At 39.6% G+C, this 25,212-nt stretch overlaps 1 protein-coding gene across 1 annotated transcript in view; it reads right to left on the bottom strand.

Annotated features, from left to right (window-relative positions):
* Nucleotides 1-3,614: 3,614 nt before the first annotated feature.
* DCC (DCC netrin 1 receptor) overlaps nt 3,615-25,212 on the bottom strand; it is a 603,848-nt gene continuing 582,250 nt past the window's right edge. Inside the window, exons 28-29 of the mRNA XM_087819312.1 lie at nt 7,811-7,953; nt 3,615-4,587 (exon numbers count right to left, since the gene is read on the bottom strand). Of these exons, the coding sequence (XP_087675438.1) occupies nt 4,498-4,587; nt 7,811-7,953 (233 nt within the window). The 3' untranslated portion in view covers nt 3,615-4,497. The remainder of the gene's footprint in view (nt 4,588-7,810; nt 7,954-25,212) is intronic.

The raw sequence follows: 25,212 nt of genomic DNA, 5'->3' as shown, positions 1-25,212 counted from the left end.
CCAGCCCCCAAACAAGCTGACAATTCACAAAGTTCAGAATTGTCAGGTTTCCCCTACAATAATAAAAAACAGCATTTCTCCTCCTTCCCAACGTTCCTTTCTTGCATCTGAAAAGACTTTCAGCACACAGTGAGATCCCTTGGCCCATACGTCTGTGTTTATGACATCTTGTAGAGTCTTGCTGTTGCTCTCCTACCAACCAAAAATCATAGGGTGACAATGCACAAAGGCTCTCCACTGAGAGCAGGAGGAGAAATCCTTCAGAGAGCGCAACTGGGGGTCTGCCAGGAGAGCATGACCACAGAGCAGCACTGGGGGGCTCGGGAGTGATGCTCACTCGCTGCCGTGGGCAGGTTTTGGTTTGCTGAAAAACCTCACTGACCAGGAAACATGAAGGCATTTCTTTCAGAATCAGTACCTTTTGGAAACAGGTATTTGGATAGCAAGTAACACTGAGGCATGGGGGCGCATACGTTTCAGTGGGATGGAATATCATACAAAACATCTGATTTTCCAAGGTACCCAATTTAATTTAAAAAATTAGGATCCGGCGGAAAGCTTTTCTGTACATTATTCAAGTGATTTCTGAAAGTTGCTAGGAAAATACAAATTGTGAGTTAAGTGTTGCTTTGAAAATGATTTTAAAAAGAGAGAGTGTGCAGATCTGAGCGTGTGGCGGGCTCTGCACTGAGCACACGCTCATGAATGGGCTGGGACACTAACCTCTGGCCCTGGGGCAGCCTATGGCTACATGAAGCAGACTCATTGAGGGAGGAAAAGCAATCTTGTCCCACATGTTTCAAAGTTCGGGTGATTTTGTTGTCTAAAAACACACCTAAAACTGGAGAATTTTTCTATTTTTTTCTCTCTCAAGGACTAGAAACAGACATTCTAAAATCATAAGAAACCTGAGTCTGGGATACAATTTTATCTAAAATGGCAAGCTGATCTCTTTATAGGTAACTTTTCTTTTTGGTCAGAATTATAGTCCCACTGCCGTGTGTGAGCACTATATTTAAAACTGAAGAAGATCTGAAGATGTTTCTTTAAACCAAGTCAACAGACAGATGAATCAAAAGGTGGATAGGCCTGGCTGGTGTGGCTCAGTGGGTTGGGCATCATCCTGTGCACAGAAAGGTCGCCAGTTTGATTCCCAGTCAGGGCACATAGCCTGGTTGTGAGCTCGATCCCTAGTAGGGGTCATGCAGGAGGCAGCCGATCGATGTTTCTCTCTCCCTTCCGCTTTCTAATAAATCAATAAACTATAAAAAAAAGGTGGATAAAAATGAGCAACCATCTTCAAGCACAGACTATAAAAGCTTCTAGAAAGGCCTATACTTAGAGATTCTTTATAGAAAAAGCCAGTGAGTGCCAAAGCTAATAAGCATTTTTTTTTTCAGATTATTCAATTGAGTATGCATTCTGTAATACCCAATGTTAAGTTCCATTATTTAAGTTCCATTATTTAAATATTCTAGAAGCTTATAACTCTGTTCTACACAGAGGTACCTAGACTGGTTTCTTACTGAATGTGAATCACTAAGAAATATTTAACTTTTGGCTACAGCATCATCCAAATATGCCTTATGCCTCTTGAACTTTGTGTTGTTGAGTTTAACAGATTCAGAAGAAAAGAAAATCGCTGTCTTATCAGTAAGAAATACAAAAGAATGATACCAGAAATTTTTAAGAGGTGGTTCTTGCCTGACAGTTCAGCACAGGGCAGGGGAGGCCTGAGCATGCCCTGCCAGGTTTTATTTTCTTCTTTTGCAGGGAGAAATGAGTCCTGGTGGCAGCATTTCTGGATGGCTGTCAAGCGTCATCCTATGGGAGTCAGAGATTTATGAGCTTCAAGAGCCCTGTATCTCATGGGCTAGACTCAGAGTAGGAGCAAAATCGAGGTAATCTTTCAGTATTCAAAGATTTCTTCTTGTCAAGAGATCAGGAGATTGGGAAATTTAAGTTACCTGTAAACTTGGCCAGACAGTTATACGCATATGTGAACTCTTTGAGAGAGTGGGGAACAGAGTTGTAGGGGAGTTGTGGTGAAGACACTGCATATTGAAACCACTGGATAAATCACACACGAATCTCTTGAGAGAATTTAAATGGATATTTCTATACATTCACTGCATGGAGCTAAGACATATTAGCATTGCCAATAACTGCTGAAATGAACCATTATGTTTAATGAAGAAAGTTTCAAGAGCACGTATCAGAAACATACCTCCCACTGAAAACAGTATGTACTTTCACGTATTTTAAAAAATGTTATTTCCTAAGGTTACTGACTTTGATTAGAAGAGTCTAGAATTTTGTGAAAATGCTAGTTGTCTGGATTGTCCAGATACAGTCTACAGATTGAAAATGCGACTCAATCGCTGACTTCTGAGGTTTGCAGCCTATTAGAAACTGAGCACAAGGATGACCTTCCTTGGATGTCAAGTGCCTTGAGAGAATGCTCCTTTTTTGTGAATATTAGAAAGGGGAAGCCATTCGAGGACTGGGAGAAGGTAAGCCTATGATGAACATTTTCTTTTCTGAAGTAATTATTTCTGCAAGATTCAATATTATGTTGTTATGTTATGAAATGCCTTGTTCCCGGTCAGTGGGTCCACCTAAGTACCCAGATGTTAAACAAGGGTAATCTGCCCCACAGAAAAATGTCACATAGCTCTTCAGAAGGACTTCAAGAAATTCTTGGTAAATTGAACAAGTACTCTTATTGAAGAAACGATTTCACAAATGGACCAGACTTTCTAATGAATTAGAACAAGTCCTCTCTCTGACATCAGATTTCCTTCCCGACATAAAACTGTAAAAAAATAATCTGAATTATTACTTCTGTTACAGTGCCATTTTGCTCAAAATATTTCATTCAGGGATTCGAATATAATTACCCACCTAATAAAAGGAGCTATTAGGTTTTAAAGATCCTATCCCTTCCATGCTCTTTTAAAATTATGACCTACTCAAGCTTGAAATCAAAGGCAGAGCTGAAAGAAATAATTCAGCAAAACTCTCCTATTGGGTTTTCAAGTCACCTAACTGATAAATATGCAAACTAGCTCTCTTTTGGCAATCCGGCTGCATAAACAGGGATTAACTCCAAATGCAGCTGAAAATTCAGAAACTAAAAGGGGGCACTCAAAATGTTTTCAATTTCACCTAGTTCCAAATAGTAAATAAACATGGCAATGAAAAATTCTAGCTCCCAATGAAGATGCAGGTTGAAAAGCAGCTACTGGAGTTGTGTCGGAGGTGGCCCGGCTCCTTACCCTCTACTCCTCCCTGACTCTGGGGAGCTGGGGGCGGGGAAGGGGGTAAGAGGTGCCCTTGACAACAGGGCCTGTTGGCTGCCACTTACCCATCCTGCCCACTCCAAGCCAGCGAGGACCCTGTCGGTGGGAGTGACATCACTCAAGAAATGTCTGAAACTGTCTCCCGCTTTCCTTCTGTCCTCGGGGCCTGTTCTCAAGGAGGGTGCTGCTTCTGCAGAGGGCTCCAGGGCAGGGGGCAGGAGGCCATGTGGGGTGTGGAGCAGGCCACCTCGCCCAGGCTGGCTGCCGGGGGAACTCGGGGGGGGGGGGGGGGGGGGGGGGCGGGGAATGGGGGGAACTCTTCCAGCAGACTCCTGAGGAAGATGGCCTTGGTGAAGCTTTGAAATGTCATCACAGTGTGGTATGGCACAAAAGCCACCCAAATTGAAGTGTCCTATTACGAGTTTAAGCACTAATTACCACGTGTCTGAGAAGACTGCATATTGTATCCCTTTCAGGAAACAGGCTGCTGCTGGCAGGATGCCTCCGGGTCCCTGTTCTCCAGACACAAGTGCTAACCAAGGGTGGATTTACAAATACTTGCTAAAATGGGTGAGTTTTACAGCCACTTGCTAATAACCCCCCTTGGGCAAGGTGAATGACTGACTTACAAAACACCAGCATTTGCTGCCTTCTGCTTGTTTACTTATTTACTTTTTGTGCTGTCAGGAAAACATCCAATCCTTCAGTGCTATGTAGAGAGAATTCCCAGGGGTGCTTTGTACTTATACGTTGAAAACAAAAAGAGTGAGCTCGCACTGACTTGCCATGGCATGGTACAGGCTTAAATAATGCACTTGCATTTTGTAAGACTAGACCTATACATAAGAAAATGACAGGCCTGGATGAAGGGAAACAAGCATTAGTTATGACAGTGAGATCACTGCCGTGGGAAAGACCCAGGACTATTCTAGCAGCTTCAGCTCTGACAGTGCAGTGAGGATGTATCCTTGCGTTTGTTTAGGGACTCCATTGCTGTCATTTTTGAATTCCTGATGCTTATGACAGAAGAGACGGCTGTTCCTTCTGAACTGCTTCAGGTTCTTCGGGAACTGAGTGGTCCTGACAGTTGGCCTGTACACTGGCTAGAGTTCTTGGACAAAGGTGTGCTGTTTATGGGTAATTGGTATGCTGCAAGGTTCCCGGAAAATTCACCTCATCTGTTCGGCAATACATGCTAAAAGGCCGAGCCTGTGATGGCATTAAGTTGCTTCATTAGCCCTTCCAAACTTGCCATTTGTTCACTCAAATCATCCTGTTCGTATACCTACAGAAAGAATGAGAGTAAAGAGTTAGTACAGGTGAACAGCCCTGCATTCCTGGTGTGAAGACAGGGGCCATGTCTAGCTGGTTCACTCTGTATTCTCAAGCATGGCACAGTGGCCCGTAGCCAGGGGCTGTGCTCAAAATATAATCATTGATTGGAGATACTGGTAGTGAAAGGTGATGAATGATTGCATAGTGTTTCACTGTGCAACTTCGTCCCTGCAGTGAGGAAAAAGCTTTAGATTAAGAAAATGCCTAGTTTCAAATCAAGTTCTAACAATCACCAGCTGTGTGGTCTTGGACAAGTTGGTGAAGCTCTCTGATGTACAGTTGTCTGCTATAGTTGTCTGCTATTTATAGATGTACAGTTGTCTGCTATAAAATGATGATGATGGCATCTATCTCGTAGGCTATTCTCAACATCCTGTGGCATGTTCAGTGCCTATCACAGTGTCCAGCACATGGTACATATTCAATACATTAGCTTCCTTCCTCTCCAGAGGCAGCACATGGGGCTCTGAACAGAATTTGCATCACCAGGTTTCTTTTCTTCGAAACACAGCCTAGGCACACTTTTATTGGGAACTTGATGGGTTCTGCCTTGACCAATGAAAGGTCTGAGGACTGTGACATCAGTTTATGTGTGGGAACAAAATTCTCACCCCAAATCAGAGTTAGCTCTATGCATAGCTGTAAAGGTAACCTTACGGCAAACTTTTATTGGTTGATAAAAAGAGGCTGGACTGCAGGAGTCTTAGTGAACATACTCTCCCCTCTCTCTCACTCACTGTGCATCACTGGAACCACGAACTTAGTGATACCGGACTATCAGCCATCACAGACCCCTAGCCCCTAGCCTGGGGGTTGATTCAGTAGGTCTGCCAAGGGGTAGAATCTCTCGCTCAAGCGTCTCGGTAAGTCTCACGGCCGGCCAGAGGGGGACACACGGCTGCGGTGTTGATTTGAATCCCGGCTCTTTTACACACTTGGCTTTCTGGGTCTTTCTCCTTACTTGTCGTGGGAACAGCAAACTTGGCTCACTGGGTAGCTGGGAGGATTCGACAAGTCAGTGCTGGCGAGTAGTAACTGCTCAATATGTGTTCGCTTCTTTTTTCCTTTCTCTACCTGCCCTTTGTTTTGACTAATACGGAGCTGCCACACTTGATTAATCTTGGTGAGCTCATTCCTTTGATTAAGTTACTGAGCCAAATTGAGGCCCGAGTCCTGACTTCTAGCTCTGCACAGGCCAGGACACGCGGCGAGTGCGGATCCCTGGGCACCTCTGGCGGGCAGTAGGCAAAGCCACTCGGCTCACTGAAGGAAACGCCGCCAGGGCCTGCTATTCAAGGCGCTGCGCATTTACTGTGTAACCTTCAAAGCTTAATGGGGATTGAAAAGTAGCCAATTTGGCTCAAAAAATGGGTCTACATATAACGAGGGAGGTTGAGGTGATTAGTTGCTAACTTCTTTCCCACATGCTGTCTTGTCCAGCTTGCTTTTCTTGAATTATCTAGATCTTAGTGCCCAATACAGAAACCACTAGCCACTGTCGGGTTTTTGAAATGGGGGTAGTCTGAATTGAGATGTGCTATACATACCATATTCTGAACACTTAGTACAAAAAATGTAAATTACCTTAGTGACAATTTTTATAGTAATTGTGTGTTAAAATGATAATATTTTAGAAATATTGGGTTAGATAAAAGACATTAAAATTAATCTCATGTATTTATTTTTACATCTTTTAGTGTGGCTCCTAGAAAATTTAAAATTACACACATGGGTTACATTATACTTCTATAGAACTGTGCTGATATAGATTATTTTTTCCATTTCTGTATTTCCTTTAAAGTATAATCTCTTTGCTCTTCATATTATACCTCTGGCTGTCATGCCTCAGAGTCAACCACAGGTGTAAATATGGGCCAACTGACATTTATTATGAGATAAGAGAGATAAACTCGGAGGTTTGAACTGATTTGAAATATGGCTAACAACCCTGGGATGAAACAAATATTGCAGTGAACAGCTATATTTTGACAAAGTAGTATGTTAGATTCTTATAAATTTGAATCCTTTTTAAGCATACAAAAGTATGTTAATTGTATGACATGCCTCTGTCAAACATTCACACATACCTAGATTCTTTGGTATACATGTAGTTAAAATGTTTTATTTTTTGTAATACTTTTAAAATCGAGAAAAAATTGTTCAGATGAGCTGACTCTAATCTGCTTTTTTTCCTATTTTTCCCCTTCCAGTCCCCTTATTTTTCAAGGTATCTCATGTGTTAGTTCCTTACCCTTCTTTTAAATGATTTCTCTTGAATTAGATTCAGAAACACTCTAGAGTTTTCTAAATTGCTGCCTTTAGGCAACATCTTTGAAAATCTCTTTTACAGTACATTTTTTTGGGGGGAGGGGGAGGGGGGGAAATGTTTGTTCTCTCAAAATTTAAATTCTTTTGTCTTCATTGATTTTCTTATTTGATCTCTTTTTAGCTTCTTCCCTGAGTACACTTTTTATCTCATTAAACAAACTTTCCCCTTTTATTTTTGAAATATGTCAGTTCCTTCTTAAATTCCTCCCTTCATTTTTTATTTTGTAATTTCTTCTCAATTTCATATTTCTATTTAGAAAAGTCCCCGGAGTATAGCTTTTTGTTACTATTTTTATTTTGTTTTAAAGAAGAATTATTTAGTTTTATTTCTAGGTGTGCCAAGGTACTTCATCCCATGGAAAGGAAATACATATACAGCAGGTCCTCACTTAACGTCATTGATGGGTTCTGCAACTTTAAGTGAAATGACATATGAAGAAACCAATTTTACTATAGGCTAATTGATATAAACAAGAGTTTAATTCCTATGTTGTCTCATCAACATTATAATAAAAATAATGAACAAAATGACGTTATTTGAGGACCTGCTGTATGTATTATATATAAAAATATAATAAACACACACATACATACATATAGATTATATAGCTATGTATGTAAAGTTACACATTCTGTAGCTATCTGCTTGTATTTCTAGGACTGCCTTTAAATTTAACTAAATCCCTCATAATTTTCCCCTGGAGTTTGCACTCTTCATATTTAAGGGCAGGAAGATAGAACAAACAACAAGAGCAACAATGGGCGTGCTAATGCAGACTGCTGGCCAGGTTAGGCTCCACCGCACAGCTTCACGGGCCACAGCAGGAATTTCAGGGGGCCCTTACATTGGCTGGATCCTCCGTTGGTTTGTGGCTTTCCTCAGACACTTCAGGGGCCGTTGGCACAGATACAGGAAGCAAAGGAGACCTTGCCTTTCCAGCCAGCCCAAGAGAGGCTGTTTTCACATGAGTCTTAGGAAGAGCGGGCCCTGAAATAGAAAACACAGTGATGAAAGGAATGGACAAAACAGCCTGGGGATCAATCTCTCAAGCGTGTAAGCCAAATCCAGCGGGTTGGCATTGATTTTAGGTTATTGTGCCTTCTCTAGTTTAGAGATGAATTCTGACACAATGAACAGGCTCATTTTCTACTAAGGGGAAGACAGATTCTGATTAGGCTTCTCCAGATGAAGCTCCCCCAGTCATATGTAATTTCAAGTGAATTTCAAATCGCGCTATGAAAGGTGCCTGGGAGCTCTGGGCTGTGCATCATCCCCTATAAAGTGTCAGGCGAGCTCGTTTGGTGCCAGTCTCAGCGTTGGGCCAGAAAGCCCCGTGCTAAACCACCTCTATAAGCCTAAATTGTTTAACACTACCATGGAATATTTGTGCAGTTTAAGGAAATTCTTGCTCTGGCCTACAAATGAGTATTAGATGGTATAGTAAAAAAAATACTCCATGGCTAACCTGATAGAATCTCATTTCTAATTATCTTTTGGAAAAACGGAAAATATTATTCTGTCCTGATCAGTATAGTTTCAGTAAAATACATTCCAGTGTTCATGCAAGTCATTTGAGGAAGTGCTGTGTCTCTCCTAGATGACATTTCTGTCTGCTATAAATAATAGCTACCTTTTCCGTTTGAGTCTGAAATTTGTCTTATAAATCCTGCTTAGCTTATAGCAAGAATATAACTCTGTCCCTATAGCCTAAAATGAAAATTTTATAAAGGCTACTCTACCTCATGTACCTGAGGACTTCTGTCATTCTTAGCATGGCAACCAAGACCTAAGTATAGAAGGTAATGAATTAAATCATAAAAAGAAGTTTGTCTCATTTCCATCATCAGCAGTGATACCTGAGTTCTAATGATCCCAACGGCACACTGTATATTTGAAGGGGGAAAGTTGGGAGTTGTTTTGACTGAACTTTGGAAAACATAATTCTAGTTATTAAAGCTCAAAAATGATTCTTCAGTTAGAGACATGGGGGTATTTGCTTATTGGGAAAGAAATGATGCAAACAATCTAGCAGGCTGGCAATTTTCTATGTGCTTGGCAAAATAAATGATAAATGCTAACAAAAGCACTTTTCTCATACCTTGGCCTAGCATGTAATTCCTTCATATTTATAACTTTTCACTCTTTTCTTCAACTTCAAGGATCAAAACTCTGTAGTTGGAATGATTTATCACTAGAGGGTGATCTGTACACCCTCCAAGTCCTATATAATCAGTACAATTGGAATAAACATTATTGATTTAATGTGATGAGGTTGTTGGGCTAAAACAAAATAGCCATGTAAATTTAATACTGACTGCTATGTCGTAAGTCATTTTGGATTTGTCATATATGCTCAGTTCTCATTACCAATTTTCTCTGGTTGAACAATAGGCAAACCTTCAGTCTGGCAGAGAATGTAAGGCTGGCTGGTCTTTAGTGGATGTCAACACACCATTCGTGTATTAAGCCCACCTCTGTCCTCTTTGCTTTAGCCTCTGACAATAAACGCACTGCTCCTGGAGCCAACTTAGTTGTAAACCCGAATCCAAAGGCAGGCACTAAAAGCCCTGGCAGAGGCGATGCTATAAAAGGGCCCTCCAGATGCTCTGATGTGTAATTCACATTAATATTGTAGATGATTAGTTAAGTATAAGCACAGAATTTAAAGAGGAATTTTCATAGCGTAACAGTGAAGCTTGAGAATGTATCTACTGAACTCCCATTTTGAGTTGCATTTTTGTGATTTATTTCTATATTCCCTTCCAGAATGTTCACAATGTCCTGCTTAAACATGAGTTTGGTTTTATTGCCACGGAAAGCTGTTCCTCCTAGCACCCTCCATGAGCCATCTCTTCCTTCCCTATGTTTAACAGAGCAGTTGCATTTTATCAATATTTCCTGTACATATCTTTTATTTTTATATTTTTTGCTACATATTGGGCTTAGGTTTCCTGGATAATGAAATCTACTTAGTTTATTTAAAAAATTAAAAAATAAGTCATTTCTGAAAAATTTATAATTTACCCTTAAACACATGCAATGTGTGTCTAACACATATTGTAAATAAGTTCATTTAATATAGATATCTACAGAGCGACTCAACGAAAAGTGGTATGAGCTGATTATGTAGGAAATTCACTACATAAACAGGCCTATGCCTGTTTTATACTAGGAAACATAAGAAAAAAGATTTTTAGAAGTCATCAGACTGTTCTATATAATTTCCTACTATTTGACTACATTTTTTGGTAGTTTTGCATGTAGAGAAATTACAGTTCTCATTATAAAAATATATTCTGATATATTTTCTGCCCAGGATCCTAAACACTTGGATAGATCCACAGTGTCTGAAACACTTGTATTATTACAATAAGATGCAGGTTATGCCTAAAGAGTACTATAATTCAAACCCATTAAAGAGACGATCATTATAATAATTGATTGTCTCTAGTGTCCAGGCAACAATTATACATTTAGAACCTGCTGAGTGTTGAACAATGTACAAGGCACAGTGCATTTTGCAAAAGGAATTGAAGACATTGTCTTGGCTCAAAGACCGCACAATGTGTTTAAACCTCAAGTGACTGCCTTTGCTCAAGTAACATTCACACATTCAAAGAAATTTAGAATGCTGGAACCTCGTGGGCTCTTGGAGTTCATCTAATGACCTTTTCTTTATTTTGTTGAAGAGAACACAGAGGTCCCCGGGGATCAAGAGATCAAGGTAGAATTAATTTCAATAAAATTCTAGTACAGGAGAAGAATTTAGAGTTCATTATTAGCAAGGTTTGTCTAGTGCACTATATAGCCTGAAATATTTTTCTTTCCTGTTCCAGAATGGGGAGTTAAAGAAAAGACTACAAGGGAAATTTCCCAGGAGAGATGATCTACAGCCAATAAGATAGCTTAGGTCTCAACATTGCCCTTTAGTAGAAGGAAACATATTTTAAAACAAAGATTCTCATGAAAACATCCTGTGCTGCGAAGCTGACACCTTGATTCAGCTCTTGGGTGTGCACTACCTCTGACCTATACTGTGAACTTTGCATTTTCTACTCTAAACGTCAGAAGCTTTAAGCTTGGACACTGGTGAAGCCTGTGTCCTTACCAGCTCACCATGTGCTACTGGCTCCCATCCTTCCGCGGGTCTGAGAGACATGCCTTTAACCCTCCACCTCATGCCTGAGGCCTTCCCAAAAGGCTAAATTCTGAATCCATTTTCTACACCATTGAAGCCAAGCAAACATCCTTATACAAAATAACCAGTCTCATGGCATGAACTACGTTCAGGTGAGAAAGTGGTGTAATCAGCTGGCATTTGGATAAGTAAGTAATTTTTTTTTTCTGATTGCTACTTTTTTCTAGCTGCTGGGAGCTCAGTCCAATCTGAAGACGACATTGGGAATAACCCTGCTGCCTTCACCTGCCGAGGAATCGCTGCTAGCGGGAGACCAGTTATCCCGAGTCCACTCCGCGTCCTGAAATATCAGTTGCACCTGGAGCTTTGTTCCACTTCCTCTGTTGCCCTCAGAAGTGAGTTTAAAAGCCACTTTGTTCTTGGAGCCCTGCCCCCCTTCTTTGTGTGCTTCTCCATGATGGGCTTTTAAGGCATCCGAGCCTTTGCCATACCCAGTGGGGTTTCACACTTAAACTCCTGTTCTTCAGAGTTAAGTGAGAATTTCTGACAGCTTTTTCTGTTTTTTTAGATCTAGGGAGTAGCCTACAGAGGAAGCTTCATATTGACTTCTTAGCTTTGGAGAATGACACATTGATAATTGGTCTGAACATGCATAAGTTAAACGAAACTACTATGAACTTCAGAGCAATATATCTAGGCAAAAGGAAAAAAAACACCAAAAATTGAAAATCCTTTCCATGGCCCCCAACTGCTAATTTCATATAATCTGAGCAAAGCCATCAAGATTCTCTGTGATCACTCTCAAATATGAAGATTGACTTTCAAAAGAGCAAGAAAACCCACATCACATTCAGAGAAGAAGGTAAACAAATGAGAGAGGAGGGGTTCCCAATGCTGAAGACCAAGCTGATCTTCATGAAAAAAGGTTTGTGATTTCCTATTTTACTTTTTCATGGCAGAAAGATGTGCGTGACCTAAACAATGAATTCTGAGGACAGAACGAGTGCTCAAGTAACTATCCAAATATCAAGGCAGAGTCCTAGCCTGGGACTTAGGAGACCCAGTATTATTTTTGTGACTTTGGCCTAATAATCTAATTTCTTTGGGTCTTGATTTCTTAATAAAGGTTAAATAATTTTTTAATTAAGCTATCAAAATTATATACAGAAGGAGAATATAGCTGTTCTACCTATAATGAACTTTACACTTGGATTTATTTGCTCTCCTAGAGATTAAGGAAGCATTAGTTAATCCACTGGTAAAAATGAATCCAAAGAAATCTCCAGCAAGTGAATCCTTAACTCATAAATTACAATAATTGGATTTTAAAACTGGTGTTTTCTAGAAAAAAATGTCCTATAATTTCTTCTTAGAAGTATTAATGAAAAACCAGATTCACTACAGTTGTTTAGCTTTTTTTTTCCAAACAACAGTTCAACTAGAAATAAGCAGTATTAAATTATTGTGAGTTTAAATGATCCATGATTCAAATGCCCAATCTGAAAGCTATAGATTTCCACCTACCTAGGGTGCATACTGAAGAAGTGTGTCAGGTGACCCTTAGTTGACACATGATGTTGATAGGCTAAATAAATGGGTCGACACTGATACACAACTAATTAAGTGAGCATCATTTTGGTTTTAATGTTATTTTCCTCAGCAGGACCCCCTAAAGGGGGAAAATACAAATGACGCTGGAGTTCTGAGATGGCCAGCAGTGTGCATCTGGTATAGATGAGCAGCCTCAGCAGGAATTTACTGTTTTAAGCTTTGTTTTCACGGTACAGTTATTAAACATGTCATTTGTTCATTAGGTACATAATATATGACTGCCAGGCGCAGACTCCTGCTAGCATCTCTCTGCAGAGGACTCAACCTAGTAAAAGGATTCTTGGTGAGAACTGTCCGGGTAACCTGCAGTGGGAAGGGGGTGGGGGACACACTCACCTGGGGCAAACCTGAGGCCAATGTGCAGCATGGTTTTGATTTCAGTATGAATTTTCCCAGCCTTGCCTCCTTTTTCCTATTTCTATCTCATTTTCCATTCCTTCACCCTTAAGAATAAAGGGAACATGGGCAGCTTGGAGGAGGGCTGGGTTCTTCTCCTCGCCACTCTGACCCGTTCTGCGATGACTGACAAATGAAACAGTCTCTCTCGGTCTAGTTTCTATAGAAACTATATTATTATTCTAACATGTTTTTATGATTAAGTAACTACTCTGTGCTCAGGCTGTCTGTGGGCAAATGGAAGTGTCACGTAGTTGTGTAGACTTCTCCCAAGTAAGGAGCTTTTGAGGTTCTGAAAGAAGTAAGACGTATGTATAGGGAAAACTTTCTAATACTTTCTACCTTTTCATGTGCAGAAGTATTGAACAAAAGGAAAGTAGCTGTATTTCCCTAGATACAGTAGCCTCAGGCATTCCTCCTAAGTGAATTTCAAACATAAGTTTTGGCATCAATCTTAAAGCATTTAATTTACTATGTGTATTATATTGTGAGGGGGTGAGTGTATTTAAATGCCATTTCGGGGAATAGAAACTGTGATTTTCACCTCAAAGATAAAGGAAACAATGAGGGATGTGTTAACGAGGTGCTTCTGCCCATCTCTTATTCCTTCCTACTCTTCCCATGTGAGGTGTAAGGAGGGACTACTATGAGTGACAAGTAAGGTGACTTTCATTGTGCCACCTCTCTGTGAAGGTAGGAAGGTAGAATTAATGTGCAAATGGTCACTATGCAAGTTCTTAAACCTGCCTGCCCTGTGACATAGAAGACCCCCAACTCTCTGGCCTTGAGCTTTCTGAAGGCTGCATTTCTTAAGCAAACAAGGCAAGGCCTGATTCCATCAGAGCAAGTGGCTCTCCAGAGTCTGTTCTAGCTCAGCTGGTGAGCCCACAGCCCTGTCTTCAGGGAGGGAGGAAGAGGCCCCCAGATACTCCTACCGGTTCTTCCAGAGGGCCATAATTCTCTGGGGTCCCTGATTCCCATTTGCTTACCAGCTCCTTTTTTCCCATTATTTCTATGAACTGGAACCCAGAGAGAGAAAGGATAACACATAGGCACCTTCCCAGCACCTTCCCTCTCCTGCAGGCACATAAACTATAATGAAACACCTTTGCCTAATTGTCCTGTATGTTCTTTAAAACAGGCCTTTTAAAACATATCTTATTGCTCACGTCTTGGAGTTGGAAAAGTCACAGTTCAAAGAAGATAAACAACTTGCTCAAAGCCACTCAGCTGGTAAGTGGGGTTTGACTACTATTATTGTCAAAATAGATGGTCTTTCTTAAACAAAAACGAAGATAAAACTACATAGGCACTGATGGTAAGGCAACGTGAAGTGGACAAGACACTTAGTGCTGGAAAGGGAAGGAAAGAATAGTGACGGTGTGGGACTGTGGTGGGCGAGGGGTAGAAGAAAGAAGAAATCGACACATCCCTGCTCACTTCTCTGTCTTCCCCACCTAGACTTGTTTCCAAGGGGCGAGCTGATCAAATACAAATGTCATTGCATCACGGAAGTGAAAGCTTCTGACATCCTTGGAGAGAAGAATAAATATAGTACATAGTTTCAGTTTGCCTTTGTTTGAACACTGCAAAGGGTCTTCAAATAGCTTCCTATTTTTGTACCTGTTCTTCCTTTTGAGATGCTTTCCCTCCCACACTGCCCCCTTGTCCCTTCTTTATGCATACACCCCGTATGAGATATCATCTCCCCCACACCCATGATAGAAAATGATCCATTAACATAACCTGTGATGAACTGTTAGTACCTTATCACCTTTCCCTTCCTGAGTGTTTACAATTTTAAAAATAAATGATAGATAGGGCCCATATAAGGAATGCTTTTCTACAAATGAGTCTTTTGTTACACTTGCACCTGGGTAAGGAAAATGCTCTTGCTTCTTGGGACACCTCTTGAATGTGATGCTGGTATTTTTTCCATCTCTTTTTTTCTCTAGGCTGCAAGACATCTGGCTTCCTGGTTTGAACAATTAAATAATAATCTAATAAGTAATTTAACTCCCTCTCTGAAGTAGTAATAAGATCTAGTAGCCCCAATTATAAAGACATGACCTTCCTTATTTCTACCTATTTGTGGCTTGGAATCCAAGTCCTTAATTCACTGCGCACATAAGAAGCCACCCAATGGTAACTGAAGAAAATAGCAAAGTTACCAAAATACTGGAGGGGAGGGCGTGACCGCCTGTGTTGGAAGCATGAGTTAAATATTGTCCCAGATGGCTTTGGATCCATAAAAATCCTAAAAATACAAGAGAGCTGTTTATTTTGCATTTTATAATGGGTAAGAAGAGCCTGAAAGATTTAAAAGGAGCTAGAATTGATAAATAGTCATCTATGAAGTTTATGTTGGGAAAGAGTGACTAAGCAAAGGATGTATACGAAGCCCTCCAGGACAAAAACCACTATTTAATGTATCTCTCTGTCCTCAGGGCTCCGCCAGTGCCTAAGAGTAGAGCTGACATCATAATTTGTGAACTTGTTCCTAGAAACAAGACTGAGGCAGACAAAGGCCACAACAAGCAGATGAGCTTGCAGAAACTTTGCACTCACAATTCTACCTGTTCCTGCTGCTGCTTGATTTAGAAATCTCGCGGAATAAGAAAAGTTTCAGGAAACCAGCAACGATCATGAGAAATGAATTCATCAGGACAGTTCTGTATTTCTACCTTTCTTTTGATGCTTCTCTGAGGTTCCTACACCGCATATTAACAAACCAAAAACAAAACTACAAACTCAAAACTCAACATCTGTTTTGCTTATTGGCAGGCTCCTATAATTAAAGGTAAAAATATGATTCCACAGTATTTCCATTACTCACCTTAAGAGGCCTACTTTGACTTCCTGTGTTGTTCTGCATATAATGTCAAAATCAAGGGGCCTCTTTAATTTCATTAATATTCAAGATCATTTTGAGATAGTTTGTTATAAAAGAGACATTTATATCCTCTGGCCAACTCTATTCTTTAATTTTACAGTGGTGCCTTGGTTTTCGAATGCCTCCGTTGATGAATATTTGGGTTTACGACCGCTGTAAACCCAGAAGGAAATGCTTCGGTTTTCGAACGCGCCTCGGAAGTGGACCGTGCCCCGCGGCGTCGGCTGTGGATCCCGAACGATCTTCTGGAATGGATTACATTCAATAACCGAGGGACCACTGTATTTCTAATGTTTTCTAACCTATTTGCAACAAGAAGCAACAGGTTTGAGCACTTTATTTATAGTGACTGCAATTCAGATGTTTTGTGTTTCTTGGAGGAAAATTGTCAGTCCTCCTCTTTATGAAAAATAGGCTTAAAATCCCTCCTTTATTACCTTATTTTTGGTAACAGCCTATTGATCAAACCAGAGAAACCACTCTCTCAAAAAGACATATGACACTGCATAAATTTTCCATATTATTTCATGGAAACATCAAGGAAATGAAGAAACAGTGCATATATCCAGACATCAGTTTTCCCTAACTTTTTAAATTATGTAGCCTAGGGAGAACCTCATCATAGCCCAAATTCAGCCACATTAGCATGCAATAGATTACATTTCTGGTAAATATTTCATATGCTGTACAAAAATAATAATTTCCACTGTTTAAAAATCAATTTATTTTTGTAAACATTGGAAATACTTTTCTTTATAAAGACAATTTGATTACCACAGAGGATTCTGTTTTTATAGTAAAGCCTTTATTACTCAGAACCAGATTTCTTAATATCCTGAAATAATTTATTTTTTATCTGGTTTCATCTTTAATAGAAGTCATAAAATTGCACACACACACTCATATAGACATAATGACTACAACCAGAAATGTAACTTCCAGATTGCGTTCTGAGGTTAGTACATTACCAATTTAACCCCATCTCTCAGTCTGACCAAAGCACAGCACGAAAGGATTTTCAAGGCACAAGAACATTTTAAAAGCTCAAAGAAACTTAGTCAATGAGGTATGGTCATATATTTTTAAAATATTTTCAACTTTTTAAGAGTTAAACACCATCACCACTTCCACTCCAAAGAAAATCTACGCCACTGAGGAAAACAACTCAGAGCAGTACCATTGTTACCACTGGCCAACTTCTTTCCTGTGATCTCCACTTGCATATCCACTGATTTATCCACCACGACTCTCTCAGCCACCCGGCTTTTGCCCTCGCCAATATATATAAATGTCAGATATAAAGGTCATAAATACTCTCATAACTTTTCAGCCTGAGTATCTGCCCTGTTAACCTCTCTATGGGATTGTCTAGTAATTACTTTTTCTCTGTTCTAAGACTGACAGCAATATCACCAAAATCAAGGTGCTGCTTACAAGTGATTTTGTACTATTATTATTTTTTCTTTGAAAATAATACAACTAAATCAATGGTAGACTTTAAAGGCAACGGTGTGGCATCTTCATATACTTGCTGAAGTGTTTAGAGGTAAAGTGAACTGATGTCCACAATTTTATTTGACATGCATTAAACATTAAGGTAGGTGGATGGAGGAATAAATATGTGGCAAAGAAAATATAAAAAATGATAATTACAGAATCTAGGTGGTGGGTATATGGGAGCTCACTGTACAGTTTTCCTGAGTATGTGATATTTTCACAATCAAACATTAGAAGAAAAAAATTATGGCAACTTTGAATCAAGGAACTATTATATTTAAAACTGCCTTTTTCTTTATTTACTCTCCTTGGTTTCTGAAAAATCATACTATTATTTTCCTCCTATCTCTAGTACTTGGTCTTTATTCACCCATAAAATGTAGACTGACTTTAAATTTGTTTTCAGATTTCTTATTTTCTAATTCCGTCTACTGTATGCCAAAGCCCTTCTTAAGCCTCTGAGGAGGATTCCCTAACCTGCTCTTCAGCAGTCACCTCCCTCTTGCGTTCTTCACCCCTGCTGTCCCTTTGTCTCGCCCTCTCCTATTCCTCGGGGGTAACTTCTCAGCTCACCTCCCTCTTTCTGAATCTTTACAACCATGTTCCCAAAGACAACAGAGTCACCCGGGGTTTCACCTTCATGCCCAGTTCTTCACCCAGCCGCCTGCTCTCCCCGCCATCACCCTCCACCTCAGCCTGGTTTCCACCGGGCCTCCCGAAACCCTGCTGCTCCCACTCACCCGCCCGGCCCTCTTCCCGCTTATCTCCTAACTGCTCTAGAAGCCATCCCCTCTGGCCGGCCGCTTTACCTAGGACTGAAAACATCTTGTACTTTCTCATCTCTGGGCTTTCACCTACTCTGTCCTTCCTGGTACACTTACCTGATTGCTGAGAATCACAAAAGAGAATAAATATTACAATCGTGCAGGACAAGACACACATCCTGTCCCTGCCCTTTAGTAACTGTGACCTTGGAGATGTTAATTCTCCTGTGCTCTGGGTTCAGCCCCTATAAATGGATTGGCCTCCTGTACAGAGACAGGGTGGGATTTAAGGGAAAGACATGTGCGAAATGGCATTCTCCCCAGTCCTTAGTTTATACATAACATAGATTTGGCAACTGATAAACATTTATGTATTATAAAATGATTTCTATTTTGCTCTGAGCTGTCCAGAAATGCAATTTCCTGAAAATAGCCCATTCCCCAAAGATACTAGTTAACTGAGATTTTAAATGTCAATGAAAAAATTCTGACTAATCTTTCATGCTAGGCCAAGAAGAAGCGCTCTTCGAGCCCACATATGGGAAATTATTTATGAGAAAAACATGTTTCTATGCAATGTTTCATAAACTCTTCAATATTCAACATATTCTGCAGCATGAAGTTTCTGAATATTTCATATCTATAAAATGACTGGAAGCTAGTCCTGAAAAAATAGGCTATAGGCTATCTTACTGGGGTTAGAAATAAGCCCACATTATTTTTAGGTTTTTGACACTCTATAGGTATTTATTCTAGCCTTCCAATCAGAAATAAAACTTTCTCCGGTTGGATGTGTTGGGCCCACTCAAGTATGGAGAAAGGTGATCAATACATATTTGGAAAGGAAACTAAAAAAGTCAAAAACTAATGAAAACGTAAATACATAGAGAACACAGAAATAATTTTTCTTTTCCTCCTGTGAATGCATAACTGGAGTACTGGGTCATGGTTATAAATTCCACAGAGCAATAGAATGCCTCTGGAAAAATAATTGCAATGTAGATATTTACATGTTAATGAAGACGCCAAAATATAGGTTGTGTGTTTAATATTTGTGACATTACTATTCACAAATCATTGATTCTTTCTGTATATTTATTATAAATAATATGTATATGTTCAGAAAACTATGCTCTGGTTTCAGAATGTCCTAGTTTCAAATCCTTGCCCTGTCATTTCAATATAATGTGACATTGAATTATTTTATTTTCTCTGATCCCAAGGCTCCTCATAAGTAAACTGGGAGAAGTTATACTTTTCTCTTGGTGCTTTTGTGAAGATTAATGAGATAGTAAATTTATGGCTAAGTGCTTGCTAATGGTAATTTTCAGTAATAAAATTTGCAAATATCGTTGTCATGGGTAGAATCTGTTCATTTTTCCTTGAGCAGCTACTGGGGCCCAGCACATACTAGGCTTCATTGTTATATTAAAGAATATTGTAAATTGGTGTCTATCATGATATTAAGTATTGGTTTGGGAAGATAAGTCATATAAGTGTGAAATATTTAACATCATACTACTTGTGGAATAAATAGATAAAATCAGAGCTTTGACCCAGGAAAGAATCAGAGAAGGCACTGCTTACATGGCATCAGGAGACAGCAAGTGCAGTGGAGCTGGAGGGGGAGAGAGGGCTGGTCTCTGAGCGGTGGGTTTGGCCTCCGACTGGCAGAGGGCATTCCAGGTCAGCTTTCAGGAACTGGATTATGCATCGTCTGTCTAACCCAGGAACTCAAGGAGACCTAGGAGAATTCGCTTTTAAACACTTTTCTCAGGGGTACTTTGCAATAGTCTATTATTGTTCCTCACCCTGATCTGGAAGTTCTCCAATTCAAATACTCATGGACTGGTGGCTGACTGTATAGTATACCTGTTTCCTTTTAAATTCAGAAGCTCTGATCCAGAAAAAAACGTTTAATGTAAAAGAAATAGTGGGGGACTAGACATGAGGGATGACAGAGAGAGGAAGGAAGACTTTAATTGCTCAATCATTTAATGGATAAACACGTTATTTTTCTTTAAGAACTCTCCCACCCCTTCTTTAGCACAGCTAAACCTCCTGAAACACATATTTACTCCTTAGAATTATTTTATAACCAATAAATGATTTCTGATAACATCTTTTAGGATGTTATGTAATATAGCTTAACTTCTTCACTGCTTAAATAAACATTTCAATTACCTCCCATTCTCTGATTTTTATTATCATTTTTTATAAGTTCATTTATCCACATTACTGGAAGAAAAAATTTAAAAAACATTACAGATTTTTGTATGTCATTCATACTGGTGTGACACTGGTTAAATCTGAAATGCTCACTGAATGACGAGTCATCATTTGGTAAAATGTGAAGTGCTCTCCACTGCCCACTGGAACACTGGGTGCCAAGGACAGGTTATGATGACCCCATTCAAATGACAGCACTTCTTAGTTTCCCACAGGAGTTCATCTTTGGAGAAAATTTATCACAGAGAATTGTGATAAACTTATCTATCATCAGTTTTCACTTAGCCCATAAAAATAAGACAGTTTCCTAAGTGGGACCTCTTTTAATACATTTACAAGTACTAATCTAACCAATTCCTTCATCAGGCATTAAAAAAAAAAAGTACACAAAGGTACCAGATGTTTCTAGAGAAGAATGACTTAATTTTGCAGAATTTCATTTGAGTAGAACACAAGTGTTTAGATCTTGGCTTTAGGTTCTGGAAGGTTATCTATGGAAAAGATTTTTAGAATTGGTCTTGAAAAACAAAGCAAAACCAAACAAGATTTTGGTGTTTACATTCCCTAGCTGAGCCTAAATGCAGGTTGATGACACAATGACACAGTGATCCTTCACTTGTTACAGATCATGAATAGTTGGAGACACTAATGAAAGCTATGAAACCACTTGCTACAAAAAATGCACACACACAGAAATGTAAATTTAATTTCAAATGACTAACCAAACCCGCTAGTCATTCCAGGAATCCCAGGGGAAGAACACATGATCTGTTCTAGACCCTCGCTAGTCAAACTTTGATCTACAGAGGAGCAGCACCAGCAGCACCTGGAACCTTCTTAGTAATGCAGACTCTCAGGCTCTCCTCAGATCCACCAGATCAGGATCTGCATTCTAACAAAATCTGCAGGTGACTCATAAGCATAGAAAATTTCAGAAGCCCTGCTTCAGAGAGTCATGTTCATGCAGAGTTTAGCTATTTATATCTCAAATCATTTGAAAATGAATCACACTACAATATCCTTAATGAAACAAAATATATTATCTGTGAGAAGACAAAGGTGTCAGTAGGGTCTTACACATGTTCAATAAGGAATCCCCTCTTTTCCCCACTTTCAACAGCTCGCTTCCTGCTCCTCAGTTTTCCTTGCCCTGCTCTTCTCTTTGCAGAAGGACAGTGCTGGGAATAACTAAGCGGGAAGTTAAAGCTGAGATCTAGGAAATCCCATAGGCTTTGGACACATTAAATTGGTTCATGGTGAGAAGCAATTCAGGAGATACAGTGTTTATGAGCGAGAGGAAGTCAGGCATGTTACCACTAAATCTGTGAACCTATTGGACATAAATCCACATTAGGCTTGAGGAACAAGCATGCATAACAATTGGTGGAGACACAGATGAAGAAATTGGACGGGAAATGCTATTTAATGCAGTTTGATCATTTAAAGCTGCTGGTGGAAGATTGTTTCCTGGCTGCCGGATAAATTTATGATTTGAGAAAGACCTGTTCAATTGCAAGAGGCCACGGCTCTCTCTAGGCTCAGCGAACAACATACAGACAGCTCTGAGCAGTTGTCCCGCTCGTCTCGGCTCCCCATTCTGCCTTCCCTGCGAGGCCCCTTTTTCTGGTGCATATACTGTGAGGAGATCTAGCACTCGGGGGTTGGGTCTTGTTTTACCAGCCCCAGAACCATTAACATTTACTTTAAACCAACTTCCACATGATTCCGCTGCTTCTTAATATAAGGAACTGGAGACTTCACTGGACCAAATTTATAAGGTAATGTGGCTCCTGATTATATTAAATCAGAAGCTCCTGAGTTCAGTGCTAACATTCTTAACTATCATAATTCAGGTTCACATGCTTTGACTCCTTAAAATAAAACCAACCCTTTCCAGACTAGATTTTCCTTTCCCCATTTACAGTCGTGGGAAATTGAAACACGGAGAGGTTAAATGACTCACTCAAGGCTAACCCAGCCAAGGACCAGGGAGTTGGGTCCTAGGGGAGCCTCCCATTTTCCTAAGTGTTCCTTCAGTCACACGTTGCCCCTGCCAGTGAAGAGACCCAGAAGCTGGGGGGCCCCCATTGCGGTGTGGTCACGCCCGGCCTGCGCCCTGTGCGCAGTGAGCCTCGGCGCAGATCTGGGCGCGGGCGGCCTGCTCCTATTACCCGACCCGGGGGCCACTCGAGAGCGCAGCCAAAACAGAAAAGCAACTAATAGATCACTGTGATTTTAAAAGCAACATCAAAACTATCGGTTAAATTAGCAATCTCAGACTTTAAAGGTATAGTAGGCTAACCCACTGTAGTGTAAAACATGCCATTTCTATTAAAAATCATGACTCAGGTGACCACAGAATTAGAAGGATACAAACAACTGGATAAGGAAACAGAAAACGTGAAAGACTGTTGAAGAGGACAATTTGGAGGAGATATGAAAAGAGCAGTCATTTCAAGTTCCATTATTCTTACAAGCCTCAAAAATGTAATTATGTCATAATACGCCTCTCACTTTGAAATCAATTGGGCTCACTTATTATTGTTTTTCATCAAAAAAAAAAGAAGAAAAAAGCTTGTTAAAATCCCCTTTACCACAAATGATAAAGGCATTCTCTTCTGAGAGACCTGACATTCCAGTAAATAGATTCTGGCAATAAGAACATCTATCCTGCCAGCCTGCGATGAAAGGCAACGCTGTAAAACGCACAAGATGTTTAACAGGGCCCTTGAATTCTTCGCTAAGTCTCTGCCAGTGAGATCCAAGTTATAAACATTCAGACGAAGTGCAGCTTTAAATGCGTTTACACATTCTTTCAGATGTTATAGGTCACATTTTAGAAATACCTTGCTGATGCTTAAATTCTCACTTGATTTTAATATCACAGATTTTTTTGTTTTCCTTGTGTTAGATTTCTCACAACACATTTTCAATAGTCCATCAACACGGAGCTTTATGTGAACACTTTTATTTGCTGCTTTCAGAACTTCTCCCTGATTCCAAAGAAAGCATCCAGAACCTGACACTAATTGATAAACTATAAAGAACTCTGTCAACTGCTTAAAATCGTTATTCAAATAAATTTTTTTTCTCTTACTCATACTATTTCACAAAGCAAAGAAAAACCACAGAGAGAATATCCACCCTTATTTCTGCAGTAATTAAAGATTGTTAGAGTTTAGTATGTTTTGAGGAAAGACCAGTTTCACAGATGAGAGTTAATAGGATTGAGGGGAGCAAAATCAATTCCCCAACTGGCACAATGGAGAGATTAATCCTCAAGACTCTTTCCACTGAACAGCACTCCCCGCTTTTATGAACCGAGTAGATGTTACTCTTCTCCACTGTACTATGGACGTCACTGCACGTCTGTTTATTTTCAGGAAGTTAAATTATTAAATGGAATTTCCAGGGACGGTGCTTTCATATTGCTTTTCCACTCCATCTAATTTAATTTCACTTTAGCATAAGGTGTTATTTATAGTTCGGAACACTTAACATTTTCTAATCAAATGGTCATGGATTTGGAAATCATTTTATCTTATCTGCGTTTACCGTCAATATCTAATCTCTTTACTGACTCTCAGGTTGCCTTGTTTCACTTATTATCATCACTAGAATTCAATTTGTGGCTCTTGCCTGTATTATTCTATTTTGGCCAACTCAACAATATTTACCGAGTGTCCATTATGTGTAAGGGTTTGTATAAAGGTTCCAAGAATAATGACACATGGTCCTGGAACAGCTACAAGTTATTCAACCCCTCTGAGTATCTATCTCTGCATCTATAGTGGTGATTATAGTTTATGAAGTCTCAATAAACTATGAAAGGTGACAAAATTAAAGCATCAACCTTATTAATTTCATCTCAGCTGACTTTAAAAAAGACACTGATTCTCGAGCTATTTCATAAATCACAAAATCCATATAGCAGATGTTAACCATGTGACTTATCAGGTTTTTAGGAAATGGGAAAGGAATATTTTCTGCTTTGAAAACAACCTATTGCTCACCCTTAGCCTCACCATTTTCTGTTACTTGCAAGGCCACACACTCCCCACTATCATCCAAGGACATTCTTCTTAAATCATATATTTCAACTTATGTAGTCTACTAGGTAACAAAGTTTTAAAATAGATTTAAACATTTTTTTCTCATGATTATCTAGATGGCAATTCAATACTTTAACCTTTGAGTTTAATTGTCTATTAAGTTGATAATTAGCCTCAATTATATATATAATCTAGTAATTCCTGGGGCAATATATTCTCTTATTTTTTTTAATTGGGCAAAAATTTGATCAAAAGGATTCAAATTTTTACCCAATGTGGTCATCCACTCCCTCTTCCCAAAAGCTTTTCACAATTCTAAAAAATAGAAGTCATTCATTTTTTCAGTCTCATTGACCCTCACACTCTCTAAAGCACAATCTGATAATATTCTCATGTGCCCTAACTTTTATCTTCATTTTTATACTTCCTTCTGCTCATCTTTAAATTTATTACTGGTCTCCAAAGCCTTGGCTATCCAGAGTGCATTGTGCTGAAAGCAACAGATTAATCAGCTTCCTGGTTCCTTGCCTTCCCGTGAAGGACTATTGGCAGGTTGGCCAGGTGAGCTTAAGACAGAGAGGAGCTACTCCAGGGTGCTTGCCCAGTCACGACTCTTGCTATAATGCCTTTACTCCACCTAGCCTACATAAAGGAAGAAAACATTTA

Source organism: Miniopterus natalensis, chromosome 7 (assembly GCF_054644295.1).
Source record: "Miniopterus natalensis isolate mMinNat1 chromosome 7, mMinNat1.hap1, whole genome shotgun sequence".
Taxonomy (NCBI): domain Eukaryota; kingdom Metazoa; phylum Chordata; class Mammalia; order Chiroptera; family Miniopteridae; genus Miniopterus; species Miniopterus natalensis.
The sequence above is the reverse complement of the archived record's forward strand: the minus strand, read 5'-3'. Positions and strand labels throughout refer to the sequence as shown.